We start from the raw sequence: 26,914 nt of genomic DNA, 5'->3' as shown, positions 1-26,914 counted from the left end.
CTCAACAGAAACTCTAAATTAATCTACAATCATACTCATACCAAAAATGGACAAGGATCTTGAAGACCCAGGTTCATACAGAGCTATAGCCCTCTTAAATACTGATCAGAAAATATTAACTAAAATTTTATCTAATAGATTGAGCTTAGTGATCAGTAAATTAATACATCCCGACCAAACAGGGTTTATCCCAAAACGTTATTCATTTTATAATCTGAGAAGATTATTTAATATTATATACTCCAATAGAATTCCTAATGCAGATCTAGCAATTATTTCGTTAGATGCTGAAAAAGCATTTGACCAGGTAGAATGGCCATATTTATTTTCGGTGATGGAAAAATTTCAACTAGGAGAGAAGTACTGTACATGGGTTAAATTGTTATATTCTAATCCAACAGCCAGAATATTAACAAACAAAATGTTATCAACTAAATTTAATCTCTCTAGAGGCTGTAGACAAGGATGTTCACTATCCCCACTATTATTTGCTCTTGCAATCGAACCCCTAGCAGAAAGCGTTAGAAACCATCCAGGAATATATGGATACAATACTAGAGACACAAGGAATAAAATTTCCTTATATGCAGATGATGTACTAATATATATTACAAAGTTAGAAACTAGTATTTCAAACTTATTAAATCTAATAACTCAATTTGGTCAGTTTTCGGGATATAGAATTAATTGGAATAAAAGTGAAATCATGCCAATAACAAAATTCAATTTACATACAATACAACAATCCCCTTTTAAAATAGTTAAAGATAAATTTAAATACTTAGGAATCTATGTAACTAAGACATATACCTCTTTATTTAAACTAAATTTCCCACCCTTACTGAATAAACTACATAAGAATATTCAATACTGGAAAACACTCCCCATTTCTATGCTTGGGAGAATTAATGCTATAAAAATGATTTTTTTACCGCAACTGCTGTACCTATTTCAATTAATCCCGATATATATTCCAAAAACTTTTTTCAAAAAAGTCGAGTCCATTGTTACAAGTTTTGTCTGGGATTATAAGAATCATAGAATAAGTAAAAAACATTTATGTAAGTCAAAGATAAATGGAGGTTTGGCTTTGCCAAATTTCTTATTTTATTTTTGGGCAGTCCATATTAAAAACATGAATTTCTGGCTGGAAGAAATGGATCGACAACCAGATTGGTTAATGATGGAAAAGGAAGACTGTCTACCTTTTGAAATAGGTCCGATCATATTTGCCCCCACAAAACTGCACAAAAAAACCTATAAAGAAAACCCCATAATACATAGTGGAATACGAATTTGGAAACAAATAAAAAAAGATTTAAAATTGAATAATATACCACTATGCCTTCCCATTGTGAATAATCCTTCATTCAAATCATCCTTTATGGACAAAGGTTTCACACAATGGAAAAATTATGGAATCAAAAATATTGGACATCTTTATGGGAAAGGCACTTTTCTTTCATTTCAAGAGTTACAACAGAATTATGGACTGCACTCAAATAATTTCTTCAGATATCTACAAATTAGAGATTATGTTAAATCTAATACACAAGTCTACAGGAGTAGGGAATCAGAAATTCTTGATGAATGTTTGAACAAGCATCCTAATACTGAAAAACTAATAGCTTATATTTATAACACCCTATTAAACAACGAGGTACCACCGACCGAACCATGTAGATACAAATGGGAAAATGAAATAGGTCACCCTATAACGAAAGATATGTGGGACGAAAGTTTACAACAAATACATCAATGTTCATTAAATGCCAGACATACTTTAATACAATTCAAGGTCTTACATAGACTACACTAAAATAAAACTAAATAGAATCTTCCCACAAATCTCTCCTATTTGTGATAAATGTCTACATCTAGAGGCTAATACAGAGGATGCCATCTCTCTGGCCCTTCACACTGTCCTGACTCACCTGGACAGACAGGGCACGTATGTGAGGATGCTCTTCATTGACTATAGCTCTGCATTCAATACGGTCATCCCCACCAAGCTCACCACCAAACTCCACCAGCTAGGCCTCAGCTCACGATATGCGCTTGGATCCTGAACTTTCTCACGGAGCGACCGCAGGCAGTGAGACTGGGCCCGCACCTGTCCTCCACCATCACCCTGAGCACCGGCACACCACAGGGTTGTGTACTAAGCCCCATGCTCTACTCCCTCTTCACTCACGACTGTGTCCCTGCATTCGACACCAACACCATCGTGAAGTTTGCAGACGACACAACAGTGATTGGGCTGATCACCAACGGTGATGAAACAAACTACAGAGCGGAGGTGCAGAACCTGGCGGACTGGTGCGCCAATAACAACTTGGCACTAAACACCTCCAAGACCAAGGAGCTAATTATTGACTTCAGGAGGTCCCATTCTGGAGAATACGCCCCAATCTCCATTTACGGGGAAAGTGTGGAGAGAGTGTCCAGCTTTAAGTTTCTGGGCACTCACATTTCAGAAGACCTCACATGGTCCACAAACACCGCCGCGCTGGTCAAGAAGGCACAGCAACGACTGTTCTTCCTGAGGACATTAAAAAAGACTGGTCTGCCCCAACAGCTGCTGACAACGTTCTACCGCTGCACCACAGAGAGCATACTTACGTATGGCATCTCAGTGTGGTATCTCAGCTGCACGGAGGCGGAGAGGAGAGCTCTTCAGCGCGTCGTCAACAGAGCGCAGCGGATCATTGGGACAGAGCTACCAGCCTTGGAGGGCATCTACCACACGCGGTGCCTCAGGAAGGCCCTCAGCATCCATAAGGACTCATCACACCCCTGCCACGGTCTGTTTCAACTACTTCCCTCTGGCAGACGTTACAAGGCCTTCTACGCCCGAACCTCCAGACTCAGGAACAGTTTTATCCCAAGAGCTATAGCGGCTCTGAACCGGCCCTAATGAGTGCCCCCCCACCCACCCCCTTTGGACAGTCTCCCTCAGATGGTCATGTCAATCAATTCAGCTTGCTTATTTATGTATTGTATTTATTTACCTTTCTTGTACATCAGTGGAGCTGCACACTAAATCTCGTTGCACTGACGTGCAATGACAATAAAAGATATTATTATTATTATTATTATTAATTTAACACATACGTTTGCAAACTGTATAAAATTTAAACATTTCTGGACTGATATTTTTGAAATAATTTCAGAAGTTATTAATACAAAACTGGACCCAAACACAAAATTAATAATACTTGGAATATCAGAACAAAGTTTAACACTCACAACAAACCAAAGAAATGTCCTCGACTACAGTATAATAATCGGGAAATTTTGGAAAGGCCCTACAACCCCCACAATTAATATGTGGATTACGGAAATGTCGGAGACCCTATACTTAGAAAGAATTAGACTTATCTTAATGGACAAACAAGATATTTTCGATAAAATCTGGGCTCCATTCATTAACTATCTGAAGGGATAGATTGGCACAGCACGAGGACCCAACTGAAACTTGAACTCAGGATCAGATGAAAAGCTATACTTTATAATCTACGAACCTATCTCCATTGACGTATTACAGGTAACCCATTCCACCTCCTCTGTTTTTCTGTTTTTCTTTTTAATTTGTAACTTTCTACCCTCTCTTTCTCTCTCTTTCTATAAAAATAAAAACACTAGAAGCAGAAATAATTGACAATTGAAAATTTTAATAATGTATGACTGATGTATATGAAAAGTCTTTTTACTATAATATGTAACTATACTTTATAATATGTCTACTTCTAATAAAAATATATTTTTTTAAAATAAATAAATAAATAAAATAAATAAATCTAGAAATAGCTTAAATTAATCTAAATAAGTAACATAATGGGGGTAATCATAACATTACAATTTAATCCAAAATAGTACGAGTGGTTCAGAATGCTTTACAGGTTCAATTTATTGGCTGTGTTTCAGCAAATAATTTACCACAGCATGCCTCAAAGTATATACAAGATTTACTATTGTTCATTTGTATTTTTTTTTAAATTTTGAGTATTGGGTAAATGTACAAAGTATTATTAAAAAGCGGATGGGCACCAATGGAAACAGTACAGGCCCACAAGAAAAGTCCAGACACAAAGTATCAACATAAACCTTTTGTCTCCACAGATGCTGCTTCACACACTGAGTTCTTCCAACATCATTTTTTTAAAAACTTTCAAGTGGGTGATGGAATTAAAAAATAAAATACTATATTTTCTGACAAAATGTCAGAGAACAAAGTCAGTGTTTTTTTCCGGTTCCTACAATACGTGCCTTGATAACCAATGTAATTTGCCTATTCAAAGCTTTTTTTTACATTTCTACATGTAAGTGGAAGTTGCTGGATAGAACATCACTCATATCTGTACTTAACTGTCCCTTCAGGTAGTGAACTGACTTTTTTTAATCAGTGCACTCCTTGCAGTGCACTCCTTGCTAGGTTGTGTTGAAGAACGTTGATCTGAACACAATAAATGTGCAAGACTTAAAGGGGTATTGTGAATAGTGTCAGTCCACACACCATACTCTTGTCTATCAGATCAGAAGTTTGGGATGTGCTTTAGAAGCCTGGGAAAGCTATTCAATGCACATTGCGGATGGTACACATGGTTGCCAGGTGTCAGTCTCAGCGATGGGAAGTATTTTGGGTTGAGGATCTAGTGCCAACCAAGCAGGCTGTTTTGTGCTTACTGGTGTATTGCTTCTTGAAAGCTATACATTAATTTCCTGGCTTACTTTGTTGATGGTGGTAAAAAAACAAAACAAATTGCCTTTCTTCAAGTGAGGTATGATTCAAGCCAGTGTTCCTCCCATGTCTCACCAGAGTTTTCTAGATTCACATCTATCATCATATTGTTGAGGGCAGTTATTTTCACTCATCGTAGAAATCAGCTCTTCCAACCATGTTTGGACAAATGGTGCAAGGAATTATGTAGCTGCATGTTTTTGGTCAAATCCTAACTGAGCATCTGTGATCATGTGACCGATGATCGAGTTTCACTTGATAGCAGTGTCAATGATGCAGCTCATCACTTTGTTCATCATTTGAAAATGTTTAATGATTAAAGAGTAATATCTTCTTGTTATTATTCAATTATCCACTAACTTTCATGACTTAAGTAACATGAGTGTAGAGCACTGATCTAATCCCTTGGGTAAAAGATTGCTTTGTCCTGGCTGCAGCACTTACTTCATTGTTTGGTATTCGTGTACTGTTGTATTGCAGTCTCATTATAGTGAAATTTGCTGCTGTTTTTTGCCTATAATTCAACATTTAAAAAAAAGATGGAGAACCGAGAACCAACCCTTCTTAAGAAGGGTCCCGACCAGAAACGTCACCCATTCTTTTTCTTCAGAGATGCTGCCTGACCGACTGAATTACTCCAGCACTTTGTGTCTATCAAGTTGGACTCTTGGTATAACATTAATGGTAGAGCAAGGGGTATGCCAGGCAAAGAAATTGCAGAATACGTGGAATTTAACTACAATAATAATAATAATAATAATAATAATAATAATAAACTTTATTTCAGACTCGAGGTCCAGACAAGGGACAACATTACATAAAAATGCATTGCATATTAAAAAACATCATAAAGTACCTATAAAATCTTTGTATATCACTTATAAAAGCATCATAAATTATATATTAACAAAAAAACACCATACATGAATTAAAATCCAGAATAAAAAGAATGATCAATGTCCTACAACGAGACAACGATACCAGTGTCTCCACAACTGCGATTCGTAGCGTGTAGTGTTTAACCTTATGTTTGACAAGGCCACAATAACTACATTTTTAGAGTCATTTATCCTGCAGATGAATTTATACATATGATTTCTTAGGATAGCTTCTAAAGTACTGACTCCTGCAGCCACAAACATGTTACTAGCACTACACCATCTAGGTTTCCTTAGCAGTGTTCTCATGGCATCATTATATGACACCTTTAGTCTCTGCAAACTTGTCTTTCCATAGTTCGACCACAGGTGCGCAGTATAGAGTGGTGCGCAGTATGCTCTAAACAGCGACATTTTCACCACATCTGCACACGCACCAAACTTACGCAAGAGAATATTTGCCTGTACATACAGCATGCGCCGTTGCCTATAAATATCCTCATCACCTGTCATTTGTTCTGTAATAAAATGCCCAAGATATTTGACCTTATTACAGACATTAAGATTATTGTCAGACAATTTAAAATCAGGACATTTTAGACATTTATCCTCTTTGGTTCTACAGATCATAACAGCACTCTTACAGCATTATATTTACACCATACACAGAACATATAGTAAGGAGCTGTTGGAGACCAGCGCTAGATGGACTAAAGACCACAAGATCATCTGCATACATAATATGGTTCACTAAAATATTACTAATCATGCACCCAGTGTTACAGGCTTTCAATTGTTTGGACAGATCATCAATATAAAGATTAAAAAGGACTGGGGACAAAATTCCCCCTTGTCTAACACCATTGCTAACCCCAAATGGGGCTGAGACCTTATTGCCCCATTTTATTTGCATAGTCTGGTGGGCATACCAGTAGGCCAGAATTCTCACAATGTATTTAGGCACCCCTCTTTGATATTTTAACAAACAGCTTTCTGTGATTAACACGATCAAAGGCCTTGGAAGCATCAATAAAGCACATAAGGATTGAAGAGTTTTTGCCTCTAGATTTGTTTACAATCTCCTTTAGGGCATATATGCCATATCTACGGCTCTTCACTCTGCCCTGACCCACCTGGACAATAACAACTCCTACATTAGGTTGTTGTTCATCAACTTCAGCTCCGCATTTAATACTGTCATCCCCGCCAGTCTGATCACCAAACTCAGCGGACTTGGCATCACCACCTCCCTCTGCAACTGGACACTGGATTTCCTCACTAATGGGGCTTTTTCACGGGGCGAGTTGACGCAAGATGTCACCAGAGTGAAGTGGTCGTGGTCCAGCACGAGTTTCGCACGATATAACGGGGGGTAGATAAAGAGTTCCCACGGTACTCGGCATTTCTGTTATTTGTGCGAGTGACTTGTCCGTCTCCCGAGTTTTCCCGTTAATCTTGAATGAACATCGTGAACTGTAGTGTTGTTAATCACGTGGCACAAATGATGTTACTTTGTTTTCACACACTATATTGGTTTTTTTCACACACTATATTCCTCCCTTGGTTGAATTGGCTCATTTGGAGACATGCCTATACTAAGTATTTTCGAGTACAGGATGGTGGTTATTTTCATTGACGCGCTGTATGCAGCAGCCCACTATGTGCATCGAGAACGCTTGCATGAAGGCAGAAGGGTGAGATTAATTAAAAAGAGAATTAAGAGGAAGTCTCACTGGGTGAAGCCCATCTTTCAACGGAGACCTCAATTTGGACAATATGATCAGCTGCTTAATGTGCTGTGCGAAGAGGATAAAAGTGCATTCACAAACTTTGTCAGAATTTCACCTCAGCTCTTTAATGAGCTGAAGAATAATCTGGGTTTTTTTAGACAAATGTTGTTTGGTGTGATGCACCTTCTCTCAATATGTGCAAGAAGTCGTCTTTTTATTTTGTCAAATAGGAATAAAGACTTTGTCTCACATTGACCGTGATGGTTGTCTTATTTTATTATCTACTGAGAGGTGAAACTTTCAAACGTTTAACCAGTCAGTAGACAGACAATAAATAGTAACAATCGAGCCATAAATGGTGTATACAAGGTGAAGGGAACAGCGCTGTGTGCAAGATAATGTTTAAAATCATGCGAGGAATCGATCGGGTAGATGCACAGTCTCTTGCCCAGAGTAGGCGAATCGAGGACCAGATTACATAGGTTTAAGGTGAAGGGGAAATGATTTAATATGGATCTGATTAAATACTGTCAGTAGTAAACCCGATCAAAAACAACATCAGGACGTCTATTAAACACCAGAGATCCCAGTAAACACCCAGCCGAGACTTATTACAGGTCTAGTGGAAAGACACAAAGCGCTGGAGCAACTCAGCGGGTCAGGCAGCATCGCTAGACAACATGGATAGATGATGTTTCGGGTCTGGACTCTTCTTCAGCGCTGAGTTACTCCCGCATATTGTGTCTTTCCAATGCAGATTAGCGTCTGCGATTCTTTGCTCCTGCATTACGGGGTCTATCTCGATTCCCAATAAAGTCTAAAACCCATCCTCCAGAGTTCTCAGCCCAGGGCGCCTATAAACAAGCCCTTAACTCCACACTGGGGACAGAGGCTGAGAGGTGTACAAAACCATGAGACGAACAGGCAGGGAAATAGACAGAGTCCAGGGTAATATATGTCCTTTGCCCACAGAGGGGATTCGAGGACCAGAGGGCATAGGTTCAAGGTGAGGGGGGAAGATCTAATAGGAATCTGAGTGAGGGGTAACATTTTCACACAAAGGGTGGTGGGTGTATGGAACAAGCTGCCAGAGGAGGTAGTTGAGGCTGGTTTTTCTGTTTTTCTTTTTAATTTGTAACTTTCTACCCTCTCTTTCTCTCTCTTTCTATAAAAATAAAAACACTAGAAGCAGAAATAATTGACAATTGAAAATTTTAATAATGTATGACTGATGTATATGAAAAGTCTTTTTACTATAATATGTAACTATACTTTATAATATGTCTACTTCTAATAAAAATATATTTTTTAAAAATAAATAAATAAATAAAATAAATAAATCTAGAAATAGCTTAAATTAATCTAAATAAGTAACATAATGGGGGTAATCATAACATTACAATTTAATCCAAAATAGTACGAGTGGTTCAGAATGCTTTACAGGTTCAATTTATTGGCTGTGTTTCAGCAAATAATTTACCACAGCATGCCTCAAAGTATATACAAGATTTACTATTGTTCATTTGTATTTTTTTTTAAATTTTGAGTATTGGGTAAATGTACAAAGTATTATTAAAAAGCGGATGGGCACCAATGGAAACAGTACAGGCCCACAAGAAAAGTCCAGACACAAAGTATCAACATAAACCTTTTGTCTCCACAGATGCTGCTTCACACACTGAGTTCTTCCAACATCATTTTTTTTTAAACTTTCAAGTGGGTGATGGAATTAAAAAATAAAATACTATATTTTCTGACAAAATGTCAGAGAACAAAGTCAGTGTTTTTTTCCGGTTCCTACAATACGTGCCTTGATATCCAATGTAATTTGCCTATTCAAAGCTTTTTTTTACATTTCTACATGTAAGTGGAAGTTGCTGGATAGAACATCACTCATATCTGTACTTAACTGTCCCTTCAGGTAGTGAACTGACTTTTTTTAATCAGTGCACTCCTTGCAGTGCACTCCTTGCTAGGTTGTGTTGAAGAACGTTGATCTGAACACAATAAATGTGCAAGACTTAAAGGGGTATTGTGAATAGTGTCAGTCCACACACCATACTCTTGTCTATCAGATCAGAAGTTTGGGATGTGCTTTAGAAGCCTGGGAAAGCTATTCAATGCACATTGCGGATGGTACACATGGTTGCCAGGTGTCAGTCTCAGCGATGGGAAGTATTTTGGGTTGAGGATCTAGTGCCAACCAAGCAGGCTGTTTTGTGCTTACTGGTGTATTGCTTCTTGAAAGCTATACATTAATTTCCTGGCTTACTTTGTTGATGGTGGTAAAAAAACAAAACAAATTGCCTTTCTTCAAGTGAGGTATGATTCAAGCCAGTGTTCCTCCCATGTCTCACCAGAGTTTTTTAGATTCACATCTATCATCATATTGTTGAGGGCAGTTATTTTCACTCATCGTAGAAATCAGCTCTTCCAACCATGTTTGGACAAATGGTGCAAGGAATTATGTAGCTGCATGTTTTTGGTCAAATCCTAACTGAGCATCTGTGATCATGTGACCGATGATCGAGTTTCACTTGATAGCAGTGTCAATGATGCAGCTCATCACTTTGTTCATCATTTGAAAATGTTTAATGATTAAAGAGTAATATCTTCTTGTTATTATTCAATTATCCACTAACTTTCATGACTTAAGTAACATGAGTGTAGAGCACTGATCTAATCCCTTGGGTAAAAGATTGCTTTGTCCTGGCTGCAGCACTTACTTCATTGTTTGGTATTCGTGTACTGTTGTATTGCAGTCTCATTATAGTGAAATTTGCTGCTGTTTTTTGCCTATAATTCAACATTTTAAAAAAAGATGGAGAACCGAGAACCAACCCTTCTTAAGAAGGGTCCCGACCAGAAACGTCACCCATTCTTTTTCTTCAGAGATGCTGCCTGACCGACTGAATTACTCCAGCACTTTGTGTCTATCAAGTTGGACTCTTGGTATAACATTAATGGTAGAGCAAGGGGTATGCCAGGCAAAGAAATTGCAGAATACGTGGAATTTAACTACAATAATAATAATAATAATAATAATAATAATAATAAACTTTATTTCAGACTCGAGGTCCAGACAAGGGACAACATTACATAAAAATGCATTGCATATTAAAAAACATCATAAAGTACCTATAAAATCTTTGTATATCACTTATAAAAGCATCATAAATTATATATTAACAAAAAAACACCATACATGAATTAAAATCCAGAATAAAAAGAATGATCAATGTCCTACAACGAGACAACGATACCAGTGTCTCCACAACTGCGATTCGTAGCGTGTAGTGTTTAACCTTATGTTTGACAAGGCCACAATAACTACATTTTTAGAGTCATTTATCCTGCAGATGAATTTATACATATGATTTCTTAGGATAGCTTCTAAAGTACTGACTCCTGCAGCCACAAACATGTTACTAGCACTACACCATCTAGGTTTCCTTAGCAGTGTTCTCATGGCATCATTATATGACACCTTTAGTCTCTGCAAACTTGTCTTTCCATAGTTCGACCACAGGTGCGCAGTGTAGAGTGGTGCGCAGTATGCTCTAAACAGCGACATTTTCACCACATCTGCACACGCACCAAACCTACGCAAGAGAATATTTGCCTGTACATACAGCATGCGCCGTTGCCTATAAATATCCTCATCACCTGTCATTTGTTCTGTAATAAAATGCCCAAGATATTTGACCTTATTACAGACACTAAGATTATTGTCAGACAATTTAAAATCAGGACATTTTAGACATTTATCCTCTTTGGTTCTACAGATCATAACAGCACTCTTACAGCATTATATTTACACCATACACAGAACATATAGTAAGGAGCTGTTGGAGACCAGCGTTAGATGGACTAAAGACCACAAGATCATCTGCATACATAATATGGTTCACTAAAATATTACTAATCATGCACCCAGTGTTACAGGCTTTCAATTGTTTGGACAGATCATCAATATAAAGATTAAAAAGGACTGGGGACAAAATTCCCCCTTGTCTAACACCATTGCTAACCCCAAATGGGGCTGAGACCTTATTGCCCCATTTTATTTGCATAGTCTGGTGGGCATACCAATAGGCCAGAATTCTCACAATGTATTTAGGCACCCCTCTTTGACATTTTAACAAACAGCTTTCTGTGATTAACACGATCAAAGGCCTTGGAAGCATCAATAAAGCACATAAGGATTGAAGAGTTTTTGCCTCTAGATTTGTTTACAATCTCCTTTAGGGGATATATGCCATATCTACGGCTCTTCACTCTGCCCTGACCCACCTGGACAATAACAACTCCTACATCAGGTTGTTGTTCATCGACTTCAGCTCCGCATTTAATACTGTCATCCCCGCCAGTCTGATCACCAAACTCAGCGGACTTGGCATCACCACCTCCCTCTGCAACTGGACACTGGATTTCCTCACTAACAGACCCCAGTCTGTTAGGATCAACCACCTCACCTCCTCCACTCTGACACCGACGCGTGCCACAGGGCTGTGTGCTCAGCTCTCTCCTCTACTCCCTCTTCACCCACGACTGCGTCCCTATGTATGGCTCCAACGCCATCATAAAATTCGCTGATGACACCACGGTGGTAGGGCTGATCAGGGACAATAACAAATCAGCCTACAGGGAGGAGGTCCAGCACCTGGCAACTTGGTGTACCAATAACAACCTTGTCCTCAACTCACAGAAGATGAAGGAAATCATCGTAGACTTCCGGAAGACCAGAGGTGGCAGACATACCCCCATCCACATAAACGGGACTGAGGTGGAGCGCGTCTCCAACTACAAATTCCTCGGGGTACATATCTCAGAGGATCTGTCCTGGTCCCTCAATACCACCAAACTGATTAAAAAGGCGCAGCAGGGCCTCTACTTTCTGAGGAGGCTTAAGAAAGTTCACCTGTCCCCTCAGATCCTGTCCAACTTCTACCGCTGTACCATTGAAAGCATCCTGACCACCTGCTTCACGGTGTGGTACAGCAGCTGCACCACAGCTGACAGGAAGGCACTGCAATGGGTGGTGAAAAGCACTCATCACATCATCGGTGCCCCGCTCCCTGCCATGGATGCCCTCCACCGCAAACGGTGTCTGAGACGGGCTGGGAAAATCATTAAGGACCCCACACACCCCAACCATGGACTATTTGCCCTCCTCCCATCAGGGAGGCGGTACAGGAGCCTCAGGTATCGCACCAGCAGGCTAAGGGACAGCTTCTTCCAAAATACCATTACCCTGCTGAACTCACAGGCCCGACGCTAACTATCCTTTTATACCCTTTTATCTGTATATATTTATTTTCCTATGTACTAGATCAATTTATCAACATTGTACATATTGTTTTAACCAGTATTTTACTACTTTGCACTCTGATTAGATGCTAAACTGCATTTCGTTGTACCTGTACTCGTATTTGTGCAATGACAATAAAGTTGAATCTAATCTAATCTAATCTAATGCATAAGTCATGTTTAGCTTTAAAACCAAACTGGTTATCTGTGGAGTTAACAAACTCATTTATTCTATCCAGCAGAACTCTTTCTAAAACTTTTGACAATATGCTGGCTAAAGCTATGGGCCTGACATTATTTAGGCTGCCTACTTTACCAGCTTTGTCCTTAATGACCGGCACTAACAGAACAGACAACATTGAGTCTGGTAACAAGCCATGAATCATAAAGCCAGTAAAACAAATAGCAAGGAGAGGAGCTATCCTCATACTCGCATACTTAAGATGTTCAGCAGAAATATGATCCAAGCCACTTGCTTTGTTGTTGGACAGCTTGTTCATGGCATGATACACCTCATGTGACATAATCACCATTGAGTCATTACTCTCAATATTGGCCACCTTATACAAGTCACAACTATGTTTCTGCTTTTGAACAAGATTTGGACAACAATACATTTTCAGAATCTTATGAAAGTTTGTCATAATTATGCCATAAAACACAACAGAAGGTGGTTCAAAGTGCTATCCTTCTCTACAGGCAGAATTAGTGCAGAATTGAAGTTTTGCATCTCAGAGAGGTTTTGTTGCCTTGTTACTCTCAATGCTTCATCCAAGTATATTTAATAGCCGAGGTTGATAGATGATAATCTGTAGGTTTCCCTGCCTGCAGTTCACTTCAGGACATGAAATTCGATGGGGTCCCAAGTCAATCTGAGAATTCCCAAGTTTTCAGATGTCACAACTGTGGTGGGCCGGATCATGAACAATTACAAGACTGAGTATAGGGAGGAGATAGAGAGCTTAGTGACATGGTGTCAGGATAACTTCTCCGTCAATGCCAGCAGGATAAAGGAACTAATTATTAACTTCAGGAAGCATGGTGAAGTACCTGCCCCAATCAGCTTCAATGGTGCTGCAATGGAAATAGTTAATAGCTTCATGTTCCTTGGCATTAATATTATCAATCTGTCATGGACGAACCACACTGATGCGACAGCTAAGGCGGCACACCAACCCCGCTATTTCCTCAGGAGACTGAGGAAATTTGGCATGTCTTCAATGACTCATACCAATTTCTACAGATGCACCATAGAAAGTATACTATTGGGTTGCATCACAGTTTGGGAACAGCTCTGTCCAAGACCTCAAGAAATTGCAGAAAATAGTAGATGTAGTGCAGTGCATCACATGGACCAGACCACCCCACCATTGACTCCATCGACACTCTCGCTGCCTTGGAAAAGAAGGCAATATAATCAAAGACCATGGTCATTTCTTCTTCTCCCCATTCCTGTCAGACAGAAGATACATAAGCTTGCAAACACATACCAGCATACTCAGGAATGGCTTCTTCCACTCTGTTAACAGACTTCTGAACGGTCCTTTCATACGTTAGGGTACTGTCTGATTCACCTCTACCCCACTGCGGACATTGGAGTTTGCTTACGCAACTGTTGTGCTACAATAGAGAACTTTATTCTGCACTCTGTATCTTTCCCTCTGCTCTACCTGTTGTACTCAAGTTTGACTTGATTGTATTTATGGACAGTATGGTTGATCTGATTAGAAAGCATAAAGCTTTTAACTGTAACTTGATACACGTGACAATAATAAACCTTGGCCTAAACCATTCCCTCCTAAGTGTATATCATAGAAGTACTGCCGCTGGTGTAGGTCTGTCTTATTGGGACAGATCAAAATCATGATGTCAGCATTTGAGACAGAATCAGTGTCTGTCAAAATCAATTCATGGCTTAATTTATCTATGGGATAGTTTTCATAAATTAGGCACAAACCCTGAAAGGTTTGTTGAGGATTGTGCAGAACTAACTGACTTTTGCTATGCCAGATTCCAGTGTCTACTTCAAGGCCAAGTAAAACACCCATCTTTATTCTTATTATTACATTTGGTATAACTGAAATGACATCGGCAAGCAAAATCAACCGTACTGCCATGGGTATGAAGACACATTTTGAGAACAGCAGCATAATGGTTATTAGCAAACAAGCAATTCACAAATCTGGGATAAATGACCCAGAGACTGAAATTTAAATCAAACCATGGCAGCTGAAAAACATTAATTTAAGGAGGCTTGAATAAAGAGCATTATGAATAGAAAAGCAGAGCACTGCAATACCTGATGAAAATATGCCTGGTTGGGGAATTAAAATTCAGTTAATTAAATTTTCTGGTATATAAATGTGGACATGAAAATACCATATTGGTGGGAAAAAACATTTCATTCAAAAGAGGTCCTTGAGGGAAAGAAAGCTGCCACACTTGCCAATTCTGGCCTGCAAAGCATTTGCACATGCATTTCTACAGGAATCAAAAGCAGCATTCAGGACTGCCTTCAAAATAACCATTCAATGCACTGCATATATGCAAATTTAAGACTCAACACTTTCTCATATTTTCTTAGCACATATAGAAATTGATTGAGTCTGTGCTCGCTCAGCACAAAAGACTATCAAATGAACTGAATGGATATTAAATGCCACTTCATTTTATGCTGCAACACATGTGCAATGTAAAATTTTCTTCTTGATTTTGTGACCTGTATTAAACATGCAGCACAGGGTGGCATAGTTGCACACGTGGTAGAGCTGCTACCTCACAGCTCCAGAGACCTGGCTTCAATCCTGACCGCAGGTGCTGTCTGAGTGAAGCTAGCATATGCTCTCCTTGTGACCACGTAGGATTCCTCCGGGAGCTCTGGTTCCCAAACACATGTGGGTTTGTAGGTAATTGGGCTCTGTAAATTGTCCTTGATGCAAAAGGATTTGAGTATAGGAGCAGCGAGGTTCAACTGCAGTTGTACAGGGTCTTGGTGAGACCACACCTGGAGTATTGCGTACAGTTTTGGTCTCCTAATCTGAGGAAGGACATTCTTGCCATAGAGGGAGTACAGATAAGGTTCACCAGACTGATTTCTGGGATGTCAGGACTTTCATGTGAAGAAAGACTGGATAGACTCAGCTTGTACTCGCTAGAATTTAGAAGATTGAGGGGGGATCTTACAGAAACTTACAAAATTCTTAAGGGGTTGGACAGGCTAGATGTAGGAAGATTGTTCCCGATGTTGGGGAAGTCCAGAACAAGGGGGTCACAGTTTAAGGATAAAGGGGAAATCTTTTAGGACTGAGATGAGAATAACATTTTTTACACAGAGAGTGGTGAATCTCTGGAATTCTCTGCCACAGAATGTAGTTGAGGCCAGTTCATTGGCTATATTTAAGAGGGAGTTAGATGTGGCCCTTGTGGCTAAAGGGATCAGGGGGTATGGAGAGAAGGCAGGTACAGGATACGGAGTTGGATGATCAGCCATGATCATATTGAATGGCGGTGCAGGCTCGAAGGGCTGAATGGCCTACTCCTGCACCTATTGTCTATGTTTCTATGTGTAGAAAGTGGATGAGTAAGTAAGATAACTTGGAACTAGATTGAACGGGTGATCGATGGTCTGTGTGGACTGTGGGCCGAAGGGTGTTTCCATCGATTGCTTCCTGATTCACCAACAACACACTGACAGTGGGCGTAATGTACAGTTAGCCAATTAATCCATCACCCAATTTGTCCTCAGCGTGAGAAAAATCAAAGCACTGGGTGAAATACAGCTACAAAGCAATATACAGGCTTCACACAGACTCTCACGTGCATCAAACAAGCTTTGCCTGAGCAAAGTCTTTGTCAGACTAGCTTCATTTAGGAATGTTAGGTTTATATGCTGTCGAGTTTACAGTCCTTAATAGGATCATTGAAGACTGACAACGATAGGTATATGCTACATCCAGCTGTGGTGCCGGGTAGACACTGGGTCAACAATGACTACACCAACACACTCATGTTAGGGTGAACTCGTGTGACAAGGTTTATTTATCGTGAAGGACGACAGTGATAATAGGTTTGATGATGTGTAGGTAAATTCATCTAATCCCTGCTAATTGGATGCAACTGTTGCTCCTCCACTATTGCTTCAGCTCAGTCCAGTGCGCTGTCCAGGGTGCTGATGTCTCCCAGCAGGCGGACGCTGTCCATGGTGCTGGACTTCAGCTCCTCCTGGCCGGTTGGCTGTTAACAAGGATCAGAGCAGTATTTAGGGAGGGGGTATTGTCACAGCTCAGCAATGAAGCCTATGGCCAACACTGTGAGCCAACCACCAAGCTCGGTTTGCTGCCTCAATGTCATTACTTTGCAATTCTCTCTGCTTTTGGTTGTACCTTTCCATCCCACTCTCATTGATCATTTATGTCTATCTATCAAAATACCAGTCTTGGTCACTCAATTCATGTTGCTGACAACGGCCTTCAGATCATATTGTCAACACCGGCATGTTTCTTAGGAACATCATGCATTTATTTACGGTCCATCAGTTTGTTAAAATATATTATCACTCCAACTCATGCCAACAGACCAGCAGAAAACAAATTTCTAGGTCAACATGTTATGAATTCTAAATGAATCCTGATCAATATCACAGCTGGAGAACAGAATATATTTCAGGCACCTCATCGTTGAAGGATGGTAGAACAGGATTCACTTAGATCCTCTGTGATGTGAGAAAATACAAGTATAATAAAGTCAGGGGCTCGACGTACTTTGATGTGTAATATCACGCGGCAACAAGAAAGGATTAACAAAAACAGATTCATTCCAGTCACTGTGTAATTAAAAGAAAAGAGAAACAGAAGTTTAAAGACAAGGAGTTAAGGCCAAAAAGAGAATTATCACATCACTTACTTCCAAGATTAAGGAATTCACTAGCAGATTTAGTGAGTGGAGCAGAGGAAGGTAGGTGAAGCAAATCTACATAAAACAGAAAAGGGGAATAGGCTCTGGACTGGGGATTAGGAGTCTTATGGCGTACTTCATGGTAAGGCTTGCCTCTCATCAACCACAAGTAGAGTCAGGGGCCAGAAACATGACTGGTCAGCACATGGAGCACCGCACACAGTGAGGCCAGGAACACAGATGAGGTGCGATAGGGAATGGTGCGAAAAGGCTGGGGTCAGGAGCTGAAGGCTTGAGCATTGCCAGGAATGTGGACAGATGAACCCATAGAGTGAGAGGGACATTAGGACTGAAAGAGTGGGTCTGTGGAAGGAAAGGCGGGAGGGTTCAGAGAGTCAAAGGATGTGAGGGGATGGGGTAAAGAAACTCAAAAAGATCCAAAAGGGACTGTATTGCACAATGGGGACGTCAGTACCTCTCCCTCATTTGCTGATAAATATGCACAGCCATATAAATCGTACAACTTCATTCAAAAATGACCAGTTTATTCCCACTATCTAATATTCAATTCTCAATGTAGCTCAAGTTAAAATTCAATGCAATGAACCTAAGCTTTGATGTTGAACTGTTTGGATGACAGCTCATCAAGGCCCCTTTGTCAGTCCACAGGCCAACCTCATTCTTTCCAGCCCTGCTTTAAATCCATCAATGATGTCCTCAGCTTCAACAATTGCACTGTTGCCATGGTTGGGCACAATTGCGAATTACAGAGCTGCCCACTTTGCCACCCATTGTAACCCAAGGTCCCAAAGTTCACATTCCTGCCAAACTGGTTATGTGAACCAGTCAGTCTGAAGAAGGGTCTCAGCCCGAAACATCACTCATTCCTTTCCTCCAGAGATGCTGCCTGTTCCGCTGAGTTACTCCAGCATTTTGTGTCTAGGCGAACTATAAAGGGCCAGTCCCACTTGGCGCTTTTTTCAGCAACTGCCGGCATAATAGACTGATGTATCAGGTTGCAAAAAAAGTCACGGCGCGATACGGCGGTGATGTGTCATGACACGGCGGTGATGCGTAGTGACGCGGCGTGATGACGTATTGACGCACGGTGTTTCCTCAAGTGTCGCAACATTTCTTTTGTCGCCACTGGATTTTGAAATGTTCAAAATCTGATATGACGCCAGCAGTTGCCGGAAAAAAAAATCGTCAAGTGGGACAGGCCCTTAAGTTTAGTTTAGTTTAGAGACACGGCAGGGAAACAGGCCCTTCAGCCCACCGAGTCTACGCCGACCAGCGATCCCCGCAAACCAACACAATCCTACACACACAAGGGACAATTTACAATTATACCAAGCCAATTAACCTACAAACCTGTACGTCTTTTGAATGTGGGAGGAAACCAGTGAAAAACCACACAAGTCACAGGGAGGATGCACAAATTCCGTACAGACAGCACCCATAGTCAGGATTGAACCCGGGTCTCTGGTGCTGTAAAGCAGCAGCTCTACCGCTGTGCCACTGTGCTGCCCACAATTTATTTCCTGGTATATTCCAATCTTATTGGTAACACGATTTCCAGCTATAGCCCCATGGGACCAGTGAAGCTTTACAATTCACTGTGGCTCAGAACATACCAGGAAAATTCCATTAGAGAAACATATATTTGAAAAATATTTGTTGAGCAAATTTTGGCTATGATGATAAATACAATGTTCAATTCAAATGATCTTCTCCCATACCATACATTTTCAGTTATTTGATTCATTAGTAATCCAAGCAATAGTTTTTAGACAATTAGTTTGCTTGGTGCTCACAGAAAGAGCTGACTTTATTGAAGTCATTTCATTTGCTATGATGAAATCTGAACCACAACGTCAAGAATAACTACAACTCACATTGCACAGTAAAGAGCAATCTCACAATCCAGCAGAATCATAATGGGCTGTGGCAATGAAACCTTGCAGCCGTTTTCTATAATGAAATTGTTCAAGAATGAAGGGTTATATGTTACTCATATGAAGCAAAACACATGCTGCAAGAGGCAGAAATAGAGTTGATACATTAATTTAAAGACATTAAGTAGAGTATTTATTCATCATAAATCACAGCATAGCAGGAATTCAAAATAAAACAGAAATAAATTGTATTTGAAGATTGATCATGAATGTATTGGACAAAGTTGATTGGGAACCACAATGTGGAAGCAGTACTTCCCTATTATAAAATAAAGACTTGTATTTACAAAGTGCCTTTTCACATTTATGAGATAAATTTCAAAGCAGTACACACAAATTACTTTGTTGTTACAGTCGATCTGGAAACCAAAGGTGTCTGAGATAAGCATGAATCTGTGTCTTTTAAAATAGCATTAGTTCTGGAAAGAATTAATGCCCATAACAATGAGATTACATATTTTACAGGCCTGGAAAAGTTATCTTTAATGTCCAGTGGACACCAGTTTTGGTGAAGTAGCAATAACTCTGTATTTCAAGGCCTTATTATGATCTGAGTGGTGCTTGAAAACAGTATTTTTCAGTAACTATTATAAACTAGACATAGTGGGACCCATTGGGTCCCAGCATCACACGGGAGGGCTGGTCCCCCAACGCAATATTCCACCTCTCAATCAATTCCAATATTGGTGGCCAGTGGGGGGGGGGGGCTTTCTGGAGCACTAGTATGGGTGTTGTGGGCTGAAGGGACTGGTTTCCAGAGGGCTAGTATGGACATTGTCGGCCGAGTGGATTCTTGGGGTGGCAGCTCAGTCACTCAAGCCTGATGTGCTGGCAGCTGACTCACAGCTAGTGGGCTGGCAGTTGACTCACGGCTATTCCTTGAAATTCCATTTCAAGCAGGGTGCAAGGCCACTAAAGACAGGGAGTCATGACCTCTCCCCCCTCCATCTTGCAGAGACTGAGCCACGACCACACTTCTGGGTTTTATAGTCCCACCACCCTCCCACCAGAAGGGGCGTGGCCTTCATGGTGTGATTGACAGTAGAGAGAATCTCAACATTTTTTAAACACTAATAACTCTTTTATTTTTCATCGATGAGAAAATCCTCAGCACCTGATGAGCGGAGGGGGACTCTAAGATGGCCAAAAATCACAGCCATACGTGGTAGCGTTTTTTATAAAATCAATATAAAGCGCAAACAGGAAGTGGTCAAGATTAGACTTTTAATTATATAGAAGACAAGGCAACTTTAATTAGGCAAGGCAACTTTAATTAGGCATGGCAACTTTAATTAGGCAAGGCAACTTTAATTAGGCAAGGCAACTTTAATTAGGCAAGGCAACTTTAATTAGTCAACACAGCTTTAGTATTTCCAAACCAAAGGCAACATAGCTTTAGCAGTTCCAAACCAAAGGCAACACAGCTTTAGCATTTCCAAACCAAAGGCAACACAGCTTTAGCATTTCCAAACTATATTTTCAAACCACATTAAGGGCACTGACAGGTCAGTAAAACCACTCACAGTTTAGTAGACATGTGTTCAGTGTTATTCACAGCTCAGACTGAGAAGAGACGTGACCCTCTCGCTCCCCCATCTTGCAGAGACTGACTGAGGCACTCAACACTTCTGGGTTTTATAGTCCCTCCGGAAGGGCCGGGGTCTTCAGGAGAGAGAATCTCAACATTTTTAAACACTAATAACTTTTATTTTTCATCGATGGGAAAAATCCCCTTGTCCTGCACAGCAGAGGGGGACTCTGAGTAAGATGGCCAAAAAATCACAGCTGTAAGTGGCAGCGTTTTTTCTAAAATAAATATACAGAACAGGAAGTGGTCAAGATCAGACTTTTAGTAAGATAATAAATTGAGCTGAACTAACATTATATATAAATTACAGAATATGTAAGTATGTTGGGTCATTTTAACCCAACATACTTGCCTTTTATAAATTCTGAAAAAAATGATTGTCATATTATCTAGCAGTAGATTCTCTCTTTCCCTCCCCCCCCCCCCCCCTAATTTGACGATGTTAATTTTCCAAATTTCCAACGTGGAACATTTTTTATTTTTACTAATGATACGCAACGTTCAAGCTGCAATTTGCCAAATAATTAAGTCCCTCGGTATCTCTTAAACCTCTAAGTTCTGAGTAAAATGATTGCTGGAGGAATTCACAGATTACCGCAACTGCAATCTCTTGTCTCTATTGAGTTAAAGTAATGTTTGTTTTACTTAATATGTATAACCATTTATTTCTTGTTATATTGATATACTTTATTCAATAAAACAGTGGTCAAACACTGACCAATCCAAAAGGTTCAATAAATTTACATCATTGCTTAATATTCAGTACTCATACTTCAATTTCCCCTTTTACCAGCTTAAAGATCAATGTGTACATCCATCAATAAGATCTTAGAATTTAGATTGTACTTTCTTTCACTGTTCAGTTCTTTACATTGAATAATACTGCCCATCTCTACTCACACAGCTGACTTCCACTCGACTGCAATCTCCCTTCACAATTTTGCTAGACCCTCTAATTCTGTACAATAAAGCATTATCATTTCCTTTGTACCTCTGTCAATTGCATTACTATGCTATAAATGCTGTTATGTTGCATAAGATAATGCATTATGTGAGGGATGGTAAATCTATAGTAAGGTTATAGCATCTGAAAGTAGCAGCTTGTATGTTAAACTTACATGTCAATTTATCTTTTTGCTCTTGCAAATTAGTCATTTAATTGTTCATTCTATCTTGCAATGGGTTTCCTATCCTCAACAGAGAGCTGTCTGCTAAGGTCTTTATAAATGTCATACAACATGCAGCAAACGTAGTGGGGACCATGATTTGGGGAAGGTGGTTCAGTACATTCAGGCTAATCTATTCGGAAATGTAAAACACAGCTTTAAGATATCAATGGAATGGCTAAATATAATTGTTAGCTTATGAGATGATATGCACTTGCTTTGACTACCCCAATGACCTAAACCAGATTTATTGTCAATATAATTTGATGTGGGTACATTCCATGAATAAGGGAACCAATTTTACACAAATAAACCTGCAATTCACCTAGCAAATCTCTGCCAGTACACAACAGATAAAGTATTAAACTGCTGTTCAAAGTCAAATGCACACATTATTTTTGCAAATGAGTAAAACTTCAAAAGTTGAATCCATATTGATGATATCTTGCGTCTATTAATTGTTTTCAGTTATGGACATAAATACATTTGTGTTAGTGCCTTTACCTTTAACTACAAATCATTTAAACTAATATTTCAATTTCAATGCAATTTTATACCATTAAGCCTATTTGGAAGTATTTAAGGCACAAGTGTTAGTGATCCATTAAAAACAATATATACATGACCACAATCTTTCAGCAACAAAGTTCACAAACATTTAAATCATCTTTCTATCTCTAAAATAGTATTTTAACTGAATAAACTTGATAACAAGTCAAATAAACAAAATGTTTATTTCAATTGATTATAAAACTAATTAAACTGTAGGAGTTTGGGTAATTAAGATTGAATATTGCAGGTGTTTTAAAGGTTTGTTTATTCATTATCCAGAAGGGAACAAAATGAAAACGTTAACATTACTTTATTAACAATGCATACCTTAAAGTCACTGCCAGGCAAGGAACCCACTCCATTATTCCATTCCATGGCACTGTATATATCAAAGTCTTGTACATCATTTGTAGTGCTTGATTCGGCTTCTTCATCCATTCTTTCCACTTTGATAGGCACAGCCTGGCAGCCTTTTTCTTTTGAGACCTTCTTGCCACCAAAGGAATTGCTCACTGAAAGGTCATTGAGAAATAAAAGAAAGAAACTATTACAGACCATTCAAATCGATTTTCTTCATATCATATTTTTGCTTCATACATTGCTCTTGTTCTTGCAAGAAAATTATTAAATGAAAAAAATATCAATCAAAACAGACATATTACAGTAATGACTTTTTTATACAGAGCTCAATGATTATTATAATATGCTGATGGGGAAATTTTCGGAAGTTGTTTAGTGTTTGAAATTAATGTAGAAATTCTTAAATAGGAAATTTGTAGATTTTCCTTACATGGTACCCATGCAGAGTAGATCCCAGTTAGCCCAAACTGTTGAACATTTGATTTCTGCGGCATGTCACAATTGGTCAAATACCAAAATTTTGATTGTGAGATATATTAAAAGTTTCATAGTTTAAAAAAATCTCAGAAAATGTTAAAGCTGAAATCTTGGCCAATTTTTCTTGAATGATTCAACTTTAATCAAATCAAATGTGACAAATTAACATTTTTATTACCTACCTCACAAAGAGGCAAATTTATTTTAATTATTTCAAAGTGTATTACATTTTATTTTCTCCCTTAACAAAGTAATTGATAGGCCAACAACTACAAAATCCCAAAAAGGATCATTGGTTGTATTCAAAAGAATTAATAGATTTCCAAATATTATAAGGATTAAGGGATATTGGGATTTATACTGGTAAATAATAACATATAGGTTCTAATGTGAAATAAATTATACAAACATCACTAATGTCAAAATCTGGTACCTCACACTGTGTGCGGACGTGGTGCTGACGGACGATAGGCCGAAGCAAAGAAATCGAAGCCAAAGAACCGAATGGAAACGAGGCCGAAACGCCAATAAACAGAAAGATTACGAAGACGAAATGCCCACTAACCGAAAGGATGGGACGCCTAAATGCAAACTAACCAAAAGGACAGGATGCCTAAAAGCCAACGAACTGAAAAGCTGCGTCGCCTAAAAGCAAACTTACAGAATGGCCGCTCTGTCGAAACGCCACCTACCCGAAAGGTGGCGTCGCCTACAGGCCAACAAACCGACTGCCGCTCAACAGAAAAGTCCAATAACGGACATGACATTGCCGGGGGGCGGGAATGGGAACAGGCAGCATCTATGGACCCCACATCTGAGAGGTTAGTTCACATGACGTTTCGTGCCGAGACCATTCTTCAGAGTGCGTCTGAAAGGTCTCGACCCGAAACGTCACCCATTCCTTCTCTCCAGAAATGCTGCCTGTTTTGTGCGTGGTAGCTTGGGTGCGTTCCGCAAGCACCGAGACGGTAATAAATAAAACGTCTGTCCCCGTGGTGGGGGTGAATCATCCGGTGTGGGTGTCAGGGTCCGGGGATCGGAGGGGGAGAGAGAGAGGAGGGGGGGGGAGGGGGGGGGGGGGGGGGGGAGAGAGGAGGGGAGAGAGAGAGGGGGAGAGGGAGGGGGGGGGGCGGAGGGGGAGAGAGAGGGGGGGCGGGGGGGGGGGGAGGGGAGAGGGAGAGGGGAGAGGGATAGGGGAGAGGGGAGAGGGGAGAGGGAAGAGGGAAGAGGGAAGAGGGGAGCGTGGGGTTCATTTTCCCACACAAGCCATATATGACTGGGCAATCTGAACCCAAGCACCAAGCTGAAAGCAGCCGAAGGTGTGCATCCCTCGGGACAGCCCCCACTCTCCCACAGCTGCGGGTCAGGTGGAGCGGAGGTTTGGGACAATGGTCATGCCTTCACAGTAACATCATGTCCGTTATTGGACTTTTCTGTTGAGCGACAGTCGGTCCTTTGGCTTGTAGGTGACGCCGCCTTTTGGGTAGGTGGCGTTTTGACAGAGGGGCCATTCATCAAGTTTGCTTTTAGGCGACACAGCTTTTCGGTAAGTTGGCTTTTAGGCATCCCGCCTTTTTGGTAGTTTGCATTTAGGCGTCCCATCCTTTCGGTTAGTAGGCGTTTCGGCCTAGTTTCCATTCTTTTCTTTGGCTTTGACTTTTTGCTTCGGCTTCTTGACTGTCAGCGCCACGTCCGGGTACTACCACACACAAGTGCACCAGGCACGAAAAATCTGTCTCACGAATTTGATTGAGTTTTTTTGAAGAGGTGACAAAGAAGATTGATGACCTGCAATGTATGGACCCCACATCTGAGAGGTTAGTTCACATGTGATCGAGGGCAAACTAGCCAATCAGATACAAAATTGGTTTGGTGTCGAAGGTTGATGGTGGAAAGTTTTGGTCTCTGATCAGAAGCCTGTGAGCAGAGATGCACTACCGAGATTAGTGCCAAGTCCACTGTTGTTCGTCAACAACATTAACAATTGGAAGAGAATGTTGGGCATGATAAGTGTGCTTGCAAATGACATCAAAATAGATGTTATGATGGACAGTGAAGAAGGTTATCTGAGATTATAAAAGGATCTCGATTGTCTGGAAAAGTGGGCCAAAGACTGTCAGGTGGAATTGAATTTTGATAAGTGCAAAGTGTTGCATTTTGGTAAGTTAAACCAGGGCAGAGTTACACAATGAATGATAGGAGCCTGGGGAGTGTTGCAGAACAGAGAAACTCAGGAGTCCGAAAATGATGAGACAGGTACACAGGGTGGTGATAAATGCGTTTGGCACACTTGCCTTCATCAGTCACCCCATGGAGTACCAGAACTGGGACATTGTGAAGATTGGAAAATAATTTCACATTCCATGTCGGAATCACCAGTAGTAAATAACTTCCGTTTTTAATTATTTTGCATTTATAACAAAATCTAATGATTAGGAAGAATTTAATAGTCTGGTAAATATTTTGATGCAGAGATAGGCTTTTGTAGATTAACACATAAGCCTCAGGCTGAGCTTAATGGAATGACCGCTGAATAAATACATACAGACTCATATAACCATATAACAATTACAGCACAGAAACAGGCCACCTCGGCAGTTCTAGTCCATGCCGAACACTTACTCTCACCTAGTCCCATCTACCTGCACTCAGACCATAACCCTCCATTCCTTTCCCGTCCACATACCTATCCAATTTATTTTTAAATGATAAATTCGAACCTGCCTCCACCACTTCCACTGGAAGCTCATTCCACACAGCTACCACTCACTGAGTAAAGAAGTTCCCCCTCATGTTACCCCTACACTTTTGTCCCTTAATTCTCAAATCATGTCCTCTTGTTTGAATCTTCCCTACTCTCAATGGAAAAAGCTTATCCACGTCAACTCTGTCTAGGCCTCTCATAATTTTAAAGACCTCTATCAAGTCCCCCCTTATCCTTCTGCGCTCCAAAGAATAAAGACCTAACTTGTTCAACCTTTCTCTGTAACTTAGGTGCTGAAACCCAGGCAACATTCTAGTAAATCTCCTCTCTACTCTCTCTATTTTGTTGACATCTTTCCTATAAAATTGCAAACCTTGGAGGCACCGCACTAGTCACCGGCCTCCAACCTGACAAACAGTCATCCACCATTACTCTCTGGCATCTCCCATTCACCACTGTTGAATCCATCTAGCTATTCCACCATTAATTCTCCAGAATTGGCCTCACCAATGCCTTGTCCAATTTTAACATTACATCTCAACTTCCATACTCAATGCTCT

General features: G+C 40.1%; 1 protein-coding gene across 1 annotated transcript in view; it reads right to left on the bottom strand.

The window, feature by feature from the left end:
* The window catches only part of LOC116972405 (lethal(3)malignant brain tumor-like protein 4), a 348,065-nt gene that overhangs the window by 301,218 nt on the left and 19,933 nt on the right, over positions 1–26,914 (bottom strand). Inside the window, exon 4 of the mRNA XM_033020053.1 lies at positions 23,141–23,325. Coding sequence (XP_032875944.1) covers positions 23,141–23,325 — 185 coding nt within the window. The remainder of the gene's footprint in view (positions 1–23,140; positions 23,326–26,914) is intronic.

The sequence above is a fragment of the Amblyraja radiata genome, chromosome 4, assembly GCF_010909765.2.
Source record: "Amblyraja radiata isolate CabotCenter1 chromosome 4, sAmbRad1.1.pri, whole genome shotgun sequence".
Classification (NCBI taxonomy): domain Eukaryota; kingdom Metazoa; phylum Chordata; class Chondrichthyes; order Rajiformes; family Rajidae; genus Amblyraja; species Amblyraja radiata.
Note: the sequence above shows the minus strand (reverse complement) of the source record. Positions and strands in the feature narration are given on the sequence as shown.